This window comes from Pyrgilauda ruficollis, unplaced genomic scaffold, assembly GCF_017590135.1.
Source record: "Pyrgilauda ruficollis isolate IOZ18807 unplaced genomic scaffold, ASM1759013v1 scaffold16, whole genome shotgun sequence".
Taxonomy (NCBI): Eukaryota; Metazoa; Chordata; class Aves; order Passeriformes; family Passeridae; genus Pyrgilauda; species Pyrgilauda ruficollis.
In genome coordinates this window covers 5,951,008-5,967,619 of record NW_024514764.1, presented here as the reverse complement: position 1 = coordinate 5,967,619, position 16,612 = coordinate 5,951,008, and the positions used below count along the sequence as shown (strand labels likewise).

General features: G+C 39.4%; 2 protein-coding genes across 3 annotated transcripts in view; both read left to right on the top strand.

Moving 5' to 3' along the window:
- MOSMO (modulator of smoothened) overlaps positions 1-9,991 on the top strand; it is a 31,591-nt gene extending 21,600 nt beyond the window's left edge. For both annotated transcript variants that reach the window (XM_041462646.1, XM_041462647.1), the window contains one exon: positions 6,116-9,991. In XM_041462646.1, the coding sequence (XP_041318580.1) occupies positions 6,116-6,300 (185 nt within the window). In that variant the 3' untranslated portion in view covers positions 6,301-9,991. The remainder of the gene's footprint in view (positions 1-6,115) is intronic.
- The window catches only part of VWA3A (von Willebrand factor A domain containing 3A), a 27,991-nt gene continuing 19,663 nt past the window's right edge, over positions 8,285-16,612 (top strand). The window contains exons 1-11 of the mRNA XM_041462112.1: positions 8,285-8,320; positions 9,522-9,696; positions 10,185-10,606; positions 11,097-11,179; positions 11,410-11,527; positions 12,136-12,237; positions 12,331-12,413; positions 13,313-13,367; positions 14,103-14,201; positions 15,241-15,347; positions 15,625-15,750. Coding sequence (XP_041318046.1) covers positions 8,285-8,320; positions 9,522-9,696; positions 10,185-10,606; positions 11,097-11,179; positions 11,410-11,527; positions 12,136-12,237; positions 12,331-12,413; positions 13,313-13,367; positions 14,103-14,201; positions 15,241-15,347; positions 15,625-15,750 — 1,406 coding nt within the window. The remainder of the gene's footprint in view (positions 8,321-9,521; positions 9,697-10,184; positions 10,607-11,096; positions 11,180-11,409; positions 11,528-12,135; positions 12,238-12,330; positions 12,414-13,312; positions 13,368-14,102; positions 14,202-15,240; positions 15,348-15,624; positions 15,751-16,612) is intronic.

The window sequence follows — 16,612 nt, the reverse complement described above, 5'->3', positions numbered from 1 at the left end:
TCTGCTTCCACAAGTGACCTGCAGCCGTGCTTTAGCCAGAGGAAGCAGTACCAGTGCTTTTCTGCCTCCCTTCATTGTGCTCTGCATGAGCACCTGTGTAACTCCTCACAGCTGAGCCTGCTCCAGCAGCCCTGTGTTTGCACACAGGGAAACATATCCTATGACTACTTCAGTGCAAAGAAGCCAGTTATAATGAGCAAGGGGAATAACTTTCAAACTTCCTTTTCTTGGTGTGTGTTGCAGGCTTAGCCCAACTGAGAAATGGTGCCTTAATGGTGGGGATGACAGCATGAAAAAACTCAAAAGCACCTGGGGGCTTTTAAATTGACTTGAATTATGACAAACCACTAAGGTAGTGTGAACACTAACTAGAAAATGCAAGTTTGTGGTTTACACGGGCATAAATAAGCTTTAATGGAACTCTGACATCTAATGATATCTAATAGGTGTTAGATTTAACCTTGTTTTTGGGAAGGGAATAATATTAAAAAGTGCTCAGCTTCAACAAAGGTACTTCACTGAGGTACTTGTACAATCAAAGCCATCTTTCTGACAACATTGCAACACAGCATATTAAATTAATAGTGCTGCTCCTGCAGACAATGGAGCTATTGAAATGCTGTATCCATTGTGATTGACTTTCAGTTATTTTCCGGTGAATGATTAAAATAGCTGACCTGAGTATTACTGAATATTCCATCCTAACTTTTCCAGTGCACCTGTTTATCTAGACATATTTCATGTGTCTCTAATATATGTGTTGGGGGGTTAAAGTCAAAATGCAGTATAATGTTAAAATGCTTACAGAGAGCTGGAGTAAAGCTCTTGGGTAAAGAGGGGAGTTTGAGTTCTAGATATCAATGTTTTTCTTTAATATCTGAAATCATCACATCCCTGCAGCTTTAGTTTTCTACAGCTGTGATGATTAGTTCAGCCAAAAAGAGTGGTACCCTAAGGCTTTTTTGTTTTGAGTTTTTTTCTCTAGAGATTTCTTCAGGCTTGCAACAGGTTCATTATTAGATGTCTCAATATAGAAAGACATTTTTATTTCACCACTTGTCTTCTTGGTATGAGATGTTTAATAATGAAACACACTAATTTGTTCTTTTGCAAGTCAGAATTATTCATAATTCTATTAAGATATGATTTCTGTTTTGCTGAAATTACGAAATTCAATGTCTTTGGTATTCATCTCCAATACATACAACTCTGTGACCTTTGCATTCCTGATAACAAAGATGATGGGGAATTTTATCTCTGAACTCACTTGTTAGAAAAATTAATTTCAAAAAATAGTGAGTGGAAGGAAGATTTTTAGATTTTTCAAAAAGTGGTTGAGAGTGACTTCTGTAGTTCATTGGATGCAACCCAAATTAGTAACCTATTTGTAGGTTACTATTAGGAATAGGTATTAGGAACTAATATAGGTATTAGGAACTATGCAGCCATGTGGAATCAACTTGGAATACCCTGAGCAGATCCTTCCTGTGAAGTGCCAGTGCGGTTTAGATGAAAATGTGTAACTCATTAGAAGGGGGCAGGGAAGACTTTATATTTGTATTACATCTCATCTGCAAGTGATTTCAAAACGCAGTGGCTTCATGCAGGCTGCTAGCAGATCTTCTCACAGAACTTTCTGAACACAATGCAGGACATGCTATCCTGGGCAGGCAGGGAAGTCTGCTGGGGTTTCCAAGGGAAGCTCTGGGACTGGCAGCTCCAGTCCTTCAAATGCAGGGGGGTCTGGAGTAAATATCTCAGGGAAAGGAATCCTTGTTCACCCTTTTCCTTACAACTCTGAGAGCAGCAGGGAAAGCCTGGTAAGAGGTCACTTTTGTCCAGTTCATGCTGGAACTTATATATAGTTGTATAACTTATATTTTTAATTGAATTTTTGCTTGTAATCTTGGGATGACTCAAGGTGTTTTCAAGTAAATACCTATAGCTAATTTTTTTCATCTACATACCTATAAATATGAATTGTTGATGAATGTGGTCTTATCTTGTTTGCTAAGAGACATGAAGAAGACAGAAGTTTGATCTGTCAGTTCCCTTTCTTTTATACACTTCTGAAGGGATACACCCCAGAGGGTATTTACAAGCACAGCATTTGTCTCATTCCCATTTGTTGGTGGGTTTACTGCACAGAAACTTATCCTTTCTGACATCTCTGCAAACAGCTTTGTGGAGAGGAGAGATATTGCTGTCCTCCAGGTCATACTGCATGAGTGACAAAAGTCTTGTACAGATAAATGGGAAGGTTTTCTTTGAATTTTGTAGAAAGTGTCTTCCAGGAATCAGTATTCCTACTGATATGATCAGTTTTGTCACTCTGGGCGTAGATACCATCAAAACTCTCACTGGTGTTTCAGTAGTACCACGTTGGTACTGTGTAATGTACTGTTCCTTGTTTGTGTTCATCTGTGCACTGCCCAGGTTTTGTGTGATTGTTCAGTGAGCAGGGTGTTACAAACCCAGAGCTGTGCCTGGTGTGTCAATAGCAGGAAGAGCTCTGATCAGCTGTTCCTTTGCTTGTGTACCAGAACTGCCTTTTACCATATCAGCTTCTGTACCATCCCATCACTAATTATGCCTTGGGACACAGCGACACAAGTTGGTACCCAAAAAGTGACCTGGCTTTGGTATTTTTTCACGTCTTTGACACTACTCCTATTTTGCTGCCTCTGCTTCTGATTTATGTAAATCTCTGGCCTTTTCAGGGTGCTTGTTTTCTGTCTTCTGGTTGATAAGGTAGGATGTGGTGAAGGTGTGGAAATCTCAAATGTTGTCATTTTCATGGTTTCATTTTCATGGTCCTTCAGACAGATGCTGTCAATTTCCATAAATAGAAACAGTGTCCAGAGCTTATTCCCCATGGAGGCCACATAGCTGATCTCATGTATGTTATTGCAATTTTGGCTGTTGCAGGAATTCACAGAGCTCTCCCTCAAGATCTGTTTACATTGTACAGATTCAGGTCTCTCACCATCTGCTGCAGCTAGAAAGGGAATGAATTCTGTGTCTGCTACTACTGGATGAGGTGCTTCTCTGAAATGTATCAAGGGAGAAGATGCTAGACAGAAAAATCGTATTTCTACCATTTTTCCAGCAATTATCAGAGAGTGGATTTGGTTTGGTTTTTTTTTCCTGAGAATTTAAAAGTTCATGAGCAATAATGGACTGCTTTTTGGAATGCAAGTAAAAATGGGGCAGGATAATCACATCCTTAACTAACAGTAGCTATCCTGTGAATGTGTCTGTCTCTGGTGTCCCCAGTGAATAAAGTTCTTCTTGAGTTATTAAAGACTTGTACCAGGTGCTGCTTTCTATGTTACGTGTCTCTATAGAGGCAAGCAGATATTACAGTGAGCCTCTGAAGACTAAACCTTTTTTTAAGAACAGATTTCTTCTGAAGATGTCATTAGATGCTCAAAACAATTTCAAGCTAAAGAATTAGAGGAACTAATTGGGTTTTTTGACAGCCACCATTCAGATGCAGACTAGAAAGCTCTTCTGTGCTTACTCAGGTCTGCTCAAGAAACACATACCCATGCTTTTCTCAGATGGACTCAGATGTTTGAGATACAATTAAGAAAAGGAAACATTTTTTTAAGGATTAGATTGTGTAACGTGAAATTACATGGACCAATAATCGTGTCGATTAAAACTTTCTTCATTGTTTGATGTTTCAACATCTGGTGTCTGGGTTTTTAGTTCTGTTCTAATAGATGGCCTAACGAGGTGGCACTGAGCAGGAATGTGGCAGCTGTGCAGTTCCAGATGTTTTCTGATTGTGCTCTTTCCCTTCCCCTTTGAAGAATAACCCGGCGGTGCGGGCACGGTGCGAGCGAGACACGAGCCCCCTCCAGTGGAACATCTGGGTTTTCCTGCTCGGCCCTGGCAGCCGCAGGAAAGATCCTGGTGCTGGCTGCTCTTGGCTCAAGGTGTTGTGAAAGCTGCTTTATGTGTTTCGGAGGGCAAGGAGCAGCTGGTGTTCTGATGTGGATCATGGTTTATGAAAGCATCCTTCTTTGTTTATGCCCAGGTCCTCCTTGGACACTCTCTGAATGCAGATTTATCATGCCCAGGATCTTCTAGAATATTAGTGTTTTTTCCTCAAAGCTGAGACCTGTGCTATGGAAATCATAAGCACTAAGATATAATATGTGGTAAACTGTTCAGCTTAGATATACACAGAGTCCATTAAAAAATGGGTTCAATGTGGGCTGGATAAACTGGAGCATCTGTATTTAGTGAGGAAGAGTAGCAGTGAAGCTACATTAAAAAAATATTGATGCTCCTCCAACCAATCATTTCCTCATTTGTAAAGGCTAGAAACTTTGTTCTGGTGAGGCCGAAGGGGACAGGCAAGCTCCTGATTTTATTTTACATACCTCTGGAAACAAAAGCAGCTGCAGCACTTCTTGCAGGGGAGCTGGTGATTAAGGTGATGGTTATTACTGTTGCCAGTGGTTTTTGATGTTGCTTCTTTGACTTTTAAGAAGGCTCAAGTAGGGAACAGCATCCCCAGAGTTTCCTCTGTCTTGCAGTGGTGGAGAAGGGGAAGAGGAGACAATGACAGCACCTGTGTCCCTTACTAACAAACTAAAAGCAGCAGCCTGTGTTAACTAGAGAAAACTGAAAAAGTCAGCATATGACGCACTTTGTTCAGGCAGGAGCATTGTAACTTGGCTTGAACTTTCTTTTTTGTGTGTGGCCAGATTATAGGCAGAGTTTGAGGACTAGGAGAGGCTTCAGTGTGAGCTGTGCTTCATGTCAGAAGATGTTGGTATGTGGATTTGTGGGGTTGGTGAGAGAACACAGCAGGTTCAGCTCCTCTCTCCGCCCAGATCTAATTGGATTTGGTTGAATAATGGGTGTTGTGGTGCCGTGTTCCACTCACAGTAAACAATGTCTGAAACAAGGCTGAAATACAAAGAAGTTAAATAAGAGTAAAGCACTAATACTTGACTGAACAGGTAGTCAGATAAAATTCCGTTTTATTCTAATACTGATTAAAAAAACCCAATGGTATATTCTTGCATATACAATCAGACCAATTCAAAAGCTAATCCTTTTTGTTGTGAAGAATATCTTACCTCTCAGAGGAGCCGTATTTAGACATCATTGCCTTGATTGACAGTAGAGTCCTGCACAGCTACGTCCAAACTAAACAGGGTTCCTTTTCCAAAGGTGTGCTACAGAAACACTGAAGTTGTCATCTGGGAAACAACACTGGATGTTCTCTCCTGGATTTGATCAGGGTATTGAAATGTGCTGTGAGGAATCTTGGTTACTATTGATACTTGAAGGCCTGTGAAATCTGTAATGCAATTCTTTAACAAGAGTTCTGAGTTTCTTGTACTTTCACACAGAGTCAGTTGCAAGAACAAAACATACACGTGAATTTGAAGTGAAATAAAAACCCTCATTGCTTGGTCTCTTTGTTCTCAGAGTGAATTTAGTTTTTCACTAAGAAGCTTGAATTAAACTGAATCAGAAAACTCATTTCATTGTATTACACTGAGAAATTCTAAGGATATTTCATTATCTAAGGAGACATTCATATAATGTTAGGAAAGTGGTATCTTTTAATCTTAAAAGAAACTGTAATGACAATCTGAATGTTTTCTATTTTTAGCAAAGCTTTTACAGAAAATGAATGTGTGAAGAATGGGAGAGGGCATCTACAGTTGGAAAAAGACAACTGATAATATAAAAAGTTTCTTCAGTGTTGAATGTTACTTTATCTTGACTGGGCAAAATGACTCTAAAATAACTGGAGAAGAAATGACTAAACTTTGAGATGGTGATAGAAGTATATCTACCAATTTTTTATTCTGTAAAGAGGGTTCATGATCTAGTGAGCAGAATTGAAATTACAGTCAAAACTGGGGACTTTTAGTCTTTCTTGGGAGTAGATGAGGAATGTTTTGAAAGCATTACAAAGCCTACTCAGTCATTTCAAGCAAGTTACCAGCTCAGATAGCTCTGATCTCAGCTCTTCAGTTCAGTCAGGATACTTTGCTTGTTTTTCTGGAGCACTCTGTGAACAGGTAAATGCTTTCACTTTAACACAGTAGTGACTGGTTTTTTCTTTTTTTTTTTTTTGCAGTGATTCTATTCTGTATGGCAGCCCTAATATTTCCAATAGGATTTTACATCAATGAAGTTGGAGGTCAACCCTATAAATTACCCAATAACACAGTGGTTGGGTCTTCGTATGTACTGTTTGTCTTATCCATTTTCTTTACAATAGTGGGACTTCTATTTGCTGGCAAAGTTTGTTTACCTGGCTGATGAATGTCTGGACTGCAGGACTTTATTTTGGAAAAGAGCAAGACATCAGAATTGCATTCTCAGGAGGATGCCTAAATCAGACTATCAAACACTGACTGAAAAGAGGAATGCTTTGACTTGTTCTCACTATGCACTTTGGATGAAAAAAAGGAGAGCCTTTCCCATAACCAAATACAGACCACGTTGACTAATCTCCTGAGCATACTTCAATGCAGTCAGGTCTGCACTGTGATAGGAACTAGTGAAGAATGCTTTACACTGACAAGCATAACGCCCCACATTACTGGACTGTTCTGTTTTTAATGTCTAACAATTTGGAAGTCAAAGTATTTATGAACTTTGTGGTGGACCAGAGGGTTGTGGAGGAACTCGAGTGAGGCTGGCCTCGCTGTTTAGGAGATTAGTTTTACATCTTCCTTCTGATGAGCAAAGCCTTTGGCACCAATGTGGATCAATCTTGCATTACTGCACCAAGAAGCCAATAGATCAAAACATGTTCTCTCAATGTATGTAACAGCAAAAAGACATACATCCCCTGCTCCCCCATAAGCTCTAGGAAACACTAAGGAACATTTTAGAGGGGGATTTCGTCCTTATATTTATATAAATATATATATAAATATATATATATTTTGCTGATGCAGTATACAGTGTGTGTGTATGTGTGTGTGTGTGTATATACACATATGTATATATATATATGTATATACACACAGATGATTCCTGGAAAAGAACTCAGAATGCTTTGCTAGCAAAACACTGTGGTGTGCAAAACTAGAACTCAATAGAAAAAAGCCATTTTTCTGAAGGCCACATAGCTGAGAGTCTTCAGTTTACCTCATTCTTTGTAGCAGCCCTTGATTTTAACAGTTTTTTGTAATAGGTACAAACGATCCCATGCCTTTCTAGGTGCAATTTTAAGTTAAGCTAAAATTCTTTTTATGGTAATTTATTTGTATATGAGGGTAGAAGGTGAGATCATGTCATACCTTAAAATCCTAATTTTGGGAAACTGACACTATTTAAATTATTAGCAACTGTTGTACAGAAAAATCTCTTTTTTCTACTTCATTGTTACATTAGCATTCATACATGTTCAAGCACAGCATTTTACCATAGGTAAGCATTCCTTTTAGCACATATAAAATGCAATGTTTAAAGTAATGCAAACACTGTCCCACTGCAAAGATGGATGAACTTATTTCAGCTGAGTATTAATTCATCTTTGCCAAAAAAATGAGCAATATAATCGTTAAAAACGTATGCCTTGTTTACTAAAGTTATTATTTTAAATGTAGATTTAATGGCCACCAAAATTTGGAGTAAATATTCCGCACTAAAAGTAGTTTTATTTTTCACCACAAAGATAAACCATTGAATCCACAGACATCTTAATTCACTACTAGGTTGGTGTTCCAGGGAAGCTGCCTGCACTATCAGTATTTGTTTTCCTGTTAATCATAGTTTGCCTGAGATTCATTCTGAAAACAAAAAAAAAATTATCTGTTTTGAGCACTGTTTCACTGAATTTACTAGAGGAACTGCATTAATGTATAGACAGTCATTTTAGGATGAGATTTATGTTAAAATAAAATCAGCAGTTTCCAAAGTAATCGCTTACCAGATAAGCTGGAGTGTTTAAAAATAACACAGTTTGCACAATTATTTTAAACTCTGTGCCATTCAGACCATTGTGGGTCCCTGCCTTTCTCCATTTCTTCCCTCTCCCCCACCCAAGGTATTTTAGTACAAAAATGTAATTTGTTAATATCTATTTTCTTTTGAAAAATTTGACCAAATTTGCCACTGGAATGGTTTCTAAGTAATTTTTTTTTCCCAGTCAGCTCATTCACAAGCAGAATGGAGTGTTTATGGATCACTAAATTTTTCCAAAGTGTGCTAATCTGAAATTACAGCCAAGCACTTACTTGGAAGTCATGGTTTAATAATTATAATTTGGTTCCTAATTTAAGCCTTCATCTGCATGGGCAGTCTGAGGCTCCTAGTGATAGTGGTGGAGGTAGAAGGCAGGGTTCAGCTGCTTGATATGTTTCAAAATTCTGGTGTTATCACTACTGTGTCCTAAGATAAAGTATTCACTAAAACTTGGATTATAAATTATCTTTTCAGAAATGTTACACTTGTAAATAGGTCAAGATTTTTGTGACTGGAACACAGCTGGGGGGTGGGGAGAGTTTCTAAGCTGCTAAAATTTCTTTCCCTTCCCGCCCCTCCAACTTACTTATTTCAGTTATTGTAACATCATGTGGATTTAGGCTTTGATTAAATGGATCATAATAATAATTAAAAAAAAAAAAAACAACCAAAAAAAAAAACCAACCTCACTTATCTTGGAGCATACCCAGACTGTGGCTGGCTGACTGGAAATTGATCTGATCTGCCAGTGCTGTTGCTATGAATTATTAAATGTTAGCAAAGGTTTAGCAAATAGATTTATTAAATATTTGAGTATTTCAAGTCCAGAAATAGATGCAGCCAAATGCATTTAAAAAAAAACCCCAAACCAGTAATTGAAGAGACAGCTGTCAACAGTTGCTTTTAATAAGGTCACTAAGTACTATATAGTACAGTATTAATTTATAGCAGAAAATCATATCTTGTAAACTGTATATAAAACACTGTTTTATGGTGCAATCATTTGTCAAACTTATGTCTGTTACTTTTGTTTTAAAGTTGTGTGCATTCTTTTCATACCTAAGAGCATCACTGTAAAATCTGCTGAAGACTATTTATAGGTTTTATTTGCACAAGGTTTTGTTTTGAACTACAGGAAGTTCGTATTGAACATGCCTAAACATCTGTAGACTTTTTCAGTTCATGAAAAGCAAATGTTTCCATATGAATCTTCTCCAAAGGTTAATCCCATATTTGTGTTGAGTGTTTACATAAACTTTTCTGATTCTGCCAGCCATTATTTTTACTTTTTGAAGGACAGCTCATTTTATACATCACTAGAGAATTCCATTTATTCTTTTGCTTCTAAATCCTCCCAAAGGTTTGATACCCCATCATAATGTAATTTGTGCACACTTTGTCATTTATTTGGCTAACAAAATGTAAGATTGGAAACTGAAAACACTTCCAGAAGGAAAAACTAAAGCAAGTAAATTTGTCTGTATAAATCTCATCACTGAGCTCAGCTGAAACAATCGCCTGGAAGCTGTTTGGCTCAGACCTGGGGAGGCCCTGGTGCTTCCCAGGCCACGCCAGCCGGACCGTTCCAGGCGGTTCGTGCGCTGTTGGTGCAGCTGCGGAGCGGCGCCGGTGGCCCGAGGCCGCGGGCAGTGCCTCCGCCTGAGGCGGTGCCGCCAGAGCCGGGCCCTCCTGCCGTCCCTGCCTTCCCGAGCCGTTGTTTAACCACTCCAGAACTCAACTGTAGGTTCCTGTTCGCCCCGAAACACACACACGGGAAAATGGAAGCTGTCCTTTAAAACCTTTGTGAAGGATGAACATAATGAAGGAAATGGTTTCTGCCCGGGCTGGAGGCCGCGCCCGCCGCCTGCGCCCCCCGGCCTTTACTGAGGGTTGTTTTCTATTGGTTAGAGCATTTTTTCAATTAATGATTTCCGAACAAATGTTAATACAAACTGTATAAAATGAACATAATTTTCTTCACTTGTATTTTTGTTATTGAGCAAGTTTATCAAAATAAATTGTCTACTAAAGCGACTGCCTCCGGCTGCATTGACTGGAAGTGACCCCGCCCCGCACACAGGTGTCCTCCCTCAGGTGTCTCCCCTCAGGTGTGTCCCCCCTCAGGTCTCCCCTCTCAGCGCCCCGCACACAGGTGTCCTCCCTCAGGTGTGTCCCCCCTCAGGTGTGTCCCTCCTCAGGTGTATCCTCTCAGGTGTGTCTCCCCTCAGCTGTGTCCCCTCAAGTGTGTCCTCTCAGGTGTCCCCCCTCACACCCGGCGAGGCCCCTCGCCTCCCGCCCACCGGCGCCCTCAGGCGGCGGGAAGCGGCGCACCGGGGCCGGCCCCGTCTCCACCGGCAACGCCGCAACAGCGGGCAGGGACCGGGCTGGGCCCCTCCGCTCCCGGTCCCGCACGGGGGAAGGGTCGGGGCGATGCCGGGAGGTGCTGAGGGGTTCGAGGAGTCGCTGTCACTGGCGCGGTGCCGGGGAGGGAGAGCGGGGCACGGGAGAGCCTTTCCCGTCAGGTGAGTGTCAGCGGACGGGACGGGCGGAGCGGGGTCGGAGGAGCCCAGGGGTGTCTCCCCGCTGGGGTGAGGTGAGTTTCGGGCACGGACAGCGCGGGGTCGGGGACCCAGGGCCCTTCCCCCGTGAGGTGAGCGGGGTCTCGGGGCCGGCAAGGGCTGCGCTAACGCCCGCTGTGAGCCGAAGGGCCCGGGTGTCCCGGGCCGGGGGGAGGCGGTGGAGCCCAGCTAAGGAAAACCAGGATTTAATGGTTTTTGCATGACTTGTACCGCGCCTAAACCCGAGGGCAGCTCGCCCAGCCGCTGCCAGCCCGGCTGGCTCAGCTCCCGCGCCGCTCCGGGGTTTGCTGTGGTTAATCTCTTTTCCTGGTGGAGCTCTGTAGCCGGTCTCCCAGCAGCTGTGCATGCATATAATTAACTGCATAAAATCCATTAACAAGCAGCTCTGCAGAACAGTTCCTAAATGTGTTTTCTATAAATGGATAATTGTAACTTCTCTTTATTTTTCAGTTTGCTGTTGTCCCACATACAATATAAATTATCATTTAAGTTGCTGACAATATTAATACCTAATAGTGTTTGTTCCTAAGGCTCTAATGCTTTTTTTTTATTTTTAACAAGGCTAAGTTTATTCATATAATGGATACACACATCAGCAAAACGGCATGGTTGTTGGACAATGATCAATATTTGGAAAAAATTGGGTGAGGAAACCATTACAAAATCTAGTTGAGACTTCATATGTAGATAGAAAATAAATTATAATTCATGGAAAGTATATGCTATATCCCTTCAAAACATCGTATATTAACTTAATGCTTAAACAACTGTCAAAGCATAGAACAGTTCCTACAGAAAAAACTTGAAATGTCTTTACGACAGTACAGGAATTTTATGGGTAATGAATTGTTCTCATAAAATTATTGTCTCATAGGTTGACAGAACTCCATCTACAGGGTAATCATCCACCATGGCAGGATTTTGCTCTCCCTCATCTAGGATCGGATAATGGATTGCTGGGAACACATAGCAGCAAGACACAAGATGTGCTGGTAGGCGAGTTTTCCTACTAAATGGAGCAGCTGGTACAGTAATGCATACCCACTGTAAATTCACAGTGAGGAATAAATAAACTGATAGACAACTAAGATGCTTCCTTACAAACCTTTGCATATATACCCAGACAGTTTGATGGTGTGATCACTCATGTCATGAAACTGCATGTAGTTTCTCTGCAGAGATGAATCTGAGAACAAATTGGGCAAAACAATAAATGGGATCAGCTGTCGATGCTACATTTTTCCTCCAAAAGGCAGAAGCCAAGTTCAAACTCTGAGTTGTGTTTGGGAGATGCTTATTTTTGTTCCTCTCTGGTAAATCACTGGGATATTTATTTTAATTCTTTTATTGAGCTCTCCTATTTGTTGTCTTCATTCCTGTCTGCTCTTTTTCCCTTCCTTTAGCTCACAGTCTGGGGATATTTTGAAAGCTTCTTTTCCTTTGTACCCCACATTCAAAAGAGTATTCCAGTACATAAAATTATGTTCTTGGACAAGCATTGCCTAGCAGCAACTCTCCTTAGGACTTAGGTTTTTGTCACATTTAAACAGCACATTTAATTTCACGTACCGCACATAATTTTTTCTAACTTGATCTGTAGAGAGGACAAATGAAGAAAACACAGTCTCAAAAGGTGCAAACAACAGAAGAATGGATAAGAAACTACAGTTTGGAATCCTTGCAATTAACATTAGAGTATCTGGTAAATGAAGGCAATATTATTTTGTAAGTACAACACTGCCTTTTCTCTAGTCAGTCTTAACTTGTGTGTGTCTCTGGTGTTAACCATGCATAGTGCTCCAGGAATTCAGGAAGTGGTGGTGAAGTGGTGGAGTTTACAGAGGAGACTGTTACTGATTTTGAATCCAGACTTTCTGAGTAAGTATCCATCTTTGCTGTTTTGATGTGTAACTGATTTTGTATCTCCATTACTGTAGACACTACCTTAAATCTTAATTTGTTATCTCTGGGCACCTCAGAGTATCTCAACATTAAATCCTTTCTGCTGAGATTGAGAGTGAGGGATACTTGTATGTCACTACAGCAGAGGTTTGGGGTGTTGTAAGGAAGATGCTTGTCAACCAGGTGTTGATGTGAAGCAGTTTGCTCATTTTAGAAAGGCACCCAGTGCATGGTCAGGTTTCCACAGTGTAGTTGGGGGTTATACTTAGTGAAACTTGGATTAGCTTCAAGTCATGGATGCAGTCATGACATGGAAATTGAAAGTATTCTAAGTGAATTTTAAATTTATAAAATCAAGAAACTTAAATAATTTACATTTGATTTATAGGTTCAATAAGCTGTAGAATAATCTTCACAATTGATAAGAGTGCTACCATTTCAGCATACCTCACTGAGTCAGGCAAAACAGAAGCAGTTTTTCTGCTTGGAAAAAGCAAAATGGATTTGCCCCTTTAAAATGTTGGCTTAAACTTTCTGTTTGCCAACTTCTAGACACTATGTGCAAGGAATTAAAAATCCATTGGTTAAAGTAAAACAATTTTAAGGACAGGAAGCATTTTGTTTTACCTCAGGTTATAACTATTTTAATATTAAACTGTTGGAAGTTGTTCTGCTTTAGGGAAAGAAGTATTTAAGTGGTGAGCCCTGCAACCACCAGTTGTGTAAGGGCATATTTAACATATTTTAAAACACCTGTTTCTCACAGATTTTGCATCTGTGAGAGCGGGATGTGATGGAGACAGGTGGTTGATTGTTACATTGAAACCCAGGGTGAGAGGGCGCTGTAGCTAAATGTGTGCTCTGCCTTTTGTCAGAGTGATTGAACTCTATCAGCACCGAATTCAGTGGCTGTTGCAGGACAGCAGAAAGGTAACTTGAACTTTGCAGTATATTTTTAGAATGAAACTCTATATGGCATTAAAGATTAAATTAACTTTTGAATACTAGTGAAAAGTGGCTTCCAGAAAGCCTTTGTATTTTCATTATTTACTACAGGTTCCACATAATATGCAGTGATGTTGACAGTGGATTATTTTTCCTGACCTTTCATTAATATGCAATTTTCTGCCTTCTAGATATAGTCTTTTCCTTTCTCTTTGCAGTCTTAGTCATCAGGTCCTCTCCACACAATTTAAATGGGAGCAGACAATGCTGAGCTTAACCTCTGCCTGGAGTGCAGCTGTCAGGAAGTTCATTTTGCCACTCTTGCACCGCTGCTCATCACACTGTGCCTGGCAGTGCTAATGCTCAGATGTAACTCCCTCTTGAGGGGAATAGGGAAAGATGCAGCATTCCAAAATCTGGTTTCCACAACGTTGCTTGATTTTGCCTGAAGGGAAAAAAGTTATTTTTTATTTATCCTCTCAAGTAATGAATAAGTTGTATATGGAAGAAGTTAATATGACTGGCTGGTAAGGATTAACTGGGAGCCAGTAGGACTCTCTTTTTTTCTTCTTCTTTTCCTCCTTGATTTTGTCACTGTGTCATCTTTATGCTAAAATTTAAAATAAATACCTAATACTTGATTTTAAAATGGTATTGTACAGAATAAACAGTAAAATTATTAAACTGTAGATAGCTGATATTTACAGTGGCTTTTCCAAGGTGTTCGGTGTTATAAAAGGAACTAAAGTCGGACTTTTGGTTGATGTGTCTCATTTGAGTTATGGACCTAGACTATTGGATTTTCAAAAGAACCTTTTGGTAAGTAACAGTAAAGCAAATTTTGCCTATTTTAACATATTAATCAAGCTTTTGTGGAACTAGAAGTCAGGAGCCAAATAGAAAAAAATCTGCTTAAAATCCTAATATACAATGTAATAGAAATTTTCTGTTGTAGAAAAGTATGCTTCAGATGTCTTTGAAAGTGTAGTATTTGTTAACGTCCAAAACAGATCCAAATCAAATCAAATCCAGTATACTTCAAAATACTATTAAGGGAAGTGTTATTGTTAAAGTTTCTCAATTCTGTCAGCATTCACTGTGGAATAAACTTGCTTAACAAAACCAGCTGTAAGAGGTAGAGCCAAATTGTACGTTGAGATATTTATAGTAAATATAGTTTCCTTTAAGTTAATGTTTGTCACAATAAGACCCACTTCACAATTTTCGTCACAACCTTGGTAAATTAATCATTTTCTGTCTTCTCAGAAAAACTTGTCCTTTATTGTTCTCTTTGTTTTTAGAAAACTTTTGCAGTAAGGAAGGAAGATATAATGTAGCTGGTTTACTGTATATTTGACACTTGGTACAATTCAGTTTCCCAAGGAATTATTTACCATCAATTTATATTATTTGTGTGTTTCAAATAAAAGTCCTTCAAGAAAACTCAGTTTCCCCAGTCTGGTTTACTTAGCTTGAATATCTGAACTATTGTTTAGCCCTATCCATGATTATGAGGCAAACATTTTTTAGAAATTGCATGGTGGGTGAATATGTGCATTCTAGATCACTGCTGTTTCATGTGGTCATCAGCTGAAGAGAAAACCTGGTACCAGTGAAACAAATATCCCTGCCTCCTGCCCTGTTAACAAATTTTTTGGAATGCCATAAGTTTGCAGGTTTTGTCTCTATCCTTACTAAATATTTGAATCTTTATGAGTTCTTTTTGGAAGCTTTTTTAGTGGTAGCTGAAAATGTTGCTGTAACTATTTTTAGGAAATTACTATTTTTAGTCTTTTACATAATAACCCTGCCAGAAGCAGCATGGATAGTAATGCATTCATAATTTTTTCTTTATTAGTGCTTAATAGATGAGCAGCTTTGTTATAAGAAGGAATTGTACTGCCTCTCATTCAGTACAGAAATTTCACCACTGTGGGAGAGTCCAAAAGCCATCAATGTTCATGTGTAAGTAAGTTAATTTCTCTGAAAAATCAAGGTGTTTCAGACAAGGTCTCCATTTAATTTGGGCAATCTCTTGCAGGTAATAGTGTTTTTCATCTTGTGCCTGCAGTGGTTTTAAGAGGGGAGAAAAGCAATGAATTTGACATGTGGTCAGTGGTTTCAAGATGGTTTTCACATGTAAAATATCTTAGCTGCTGCTGTGGTTTCTAGTAATCTTTGTGATCTATCTTATTTAGCACCTAAATAAATATTCTTTCTTTTTCTTGTTTCCCTCTCCTAGGCTACATGAAGCAAGACAGTGGGTACAAGAGCTGGAGCCTGGTCGAGGCTGCAATTTGCTGAAAGCCTTAAGGCATGTCCTTCCAATGAGAGAACTGAATTCCTTGGTTCTTATTGTAGGAAACTGGTAAGTTCATTATCTGTCTTAACAACCAGATTTAACCTGGACACAGGAATGGTACAGGAAACTGAACTTGATACAAAAATAAATAGAAAATTCAAGATCCATGTATTACGTATTTTTAGTTTATACCTTTGAATTCCTTTATTTCTTCCCTTTTTTTTCACTAGGAAAAGGTTTTTGTACAAGGAAAAGACTACAATAAGGATTCTTGGAGTGTTACCTTACTCTTAGTTTACTAATTGTATTTTATTTTAAATGTGCAAAAAGGGATGGTGTAAGCTTGGCAAGATTGGTACTTAGGGTAATTGAACTTAAATTTCAGGTAACTTATTGAACACACGGCGTTGATTACAAGGTTCCAAGTTTTGCTTAGATCTGCTCTGAACAGAAATCAGAAGTTCATACTATGTGAAAAATTCCTTAATTCCCATCCCTGGCAGAAGTGTAGCTGCAAGGGAAGGTTTTTACAAGCCATCAGAGCTCAGGAAATGATAGCTGTGTGGGACACTAACTTCTAAACAAAAAGCAAAGTTTTACTTTCTTTGGTGCCTTTGGAAACAGGACATCCTTATACATACCAGAGCTGAAAGGTTTTCTATCACAGTGACCAAAGGCACAACTCCTGATCTTTGGCTTTCAGGGTAGCAGGGAGTATTCAGAACACTTCATTCACAAGCAGTTATGAATGGGAATAGAATCCTAGTGGGTTTGTTGTCATCCAGATTTTCAGGACAGAACCAAGCTCCAGTAGTGACATCTCAGGAATGGTTGAAAGAGGGAGAGAAGGTCCCTCCAAAAGCATGATAATGCTGAATACCTAAATAATTCCCATGATTTATTATTTCTTTCCCAAGTTTTTTTCCAT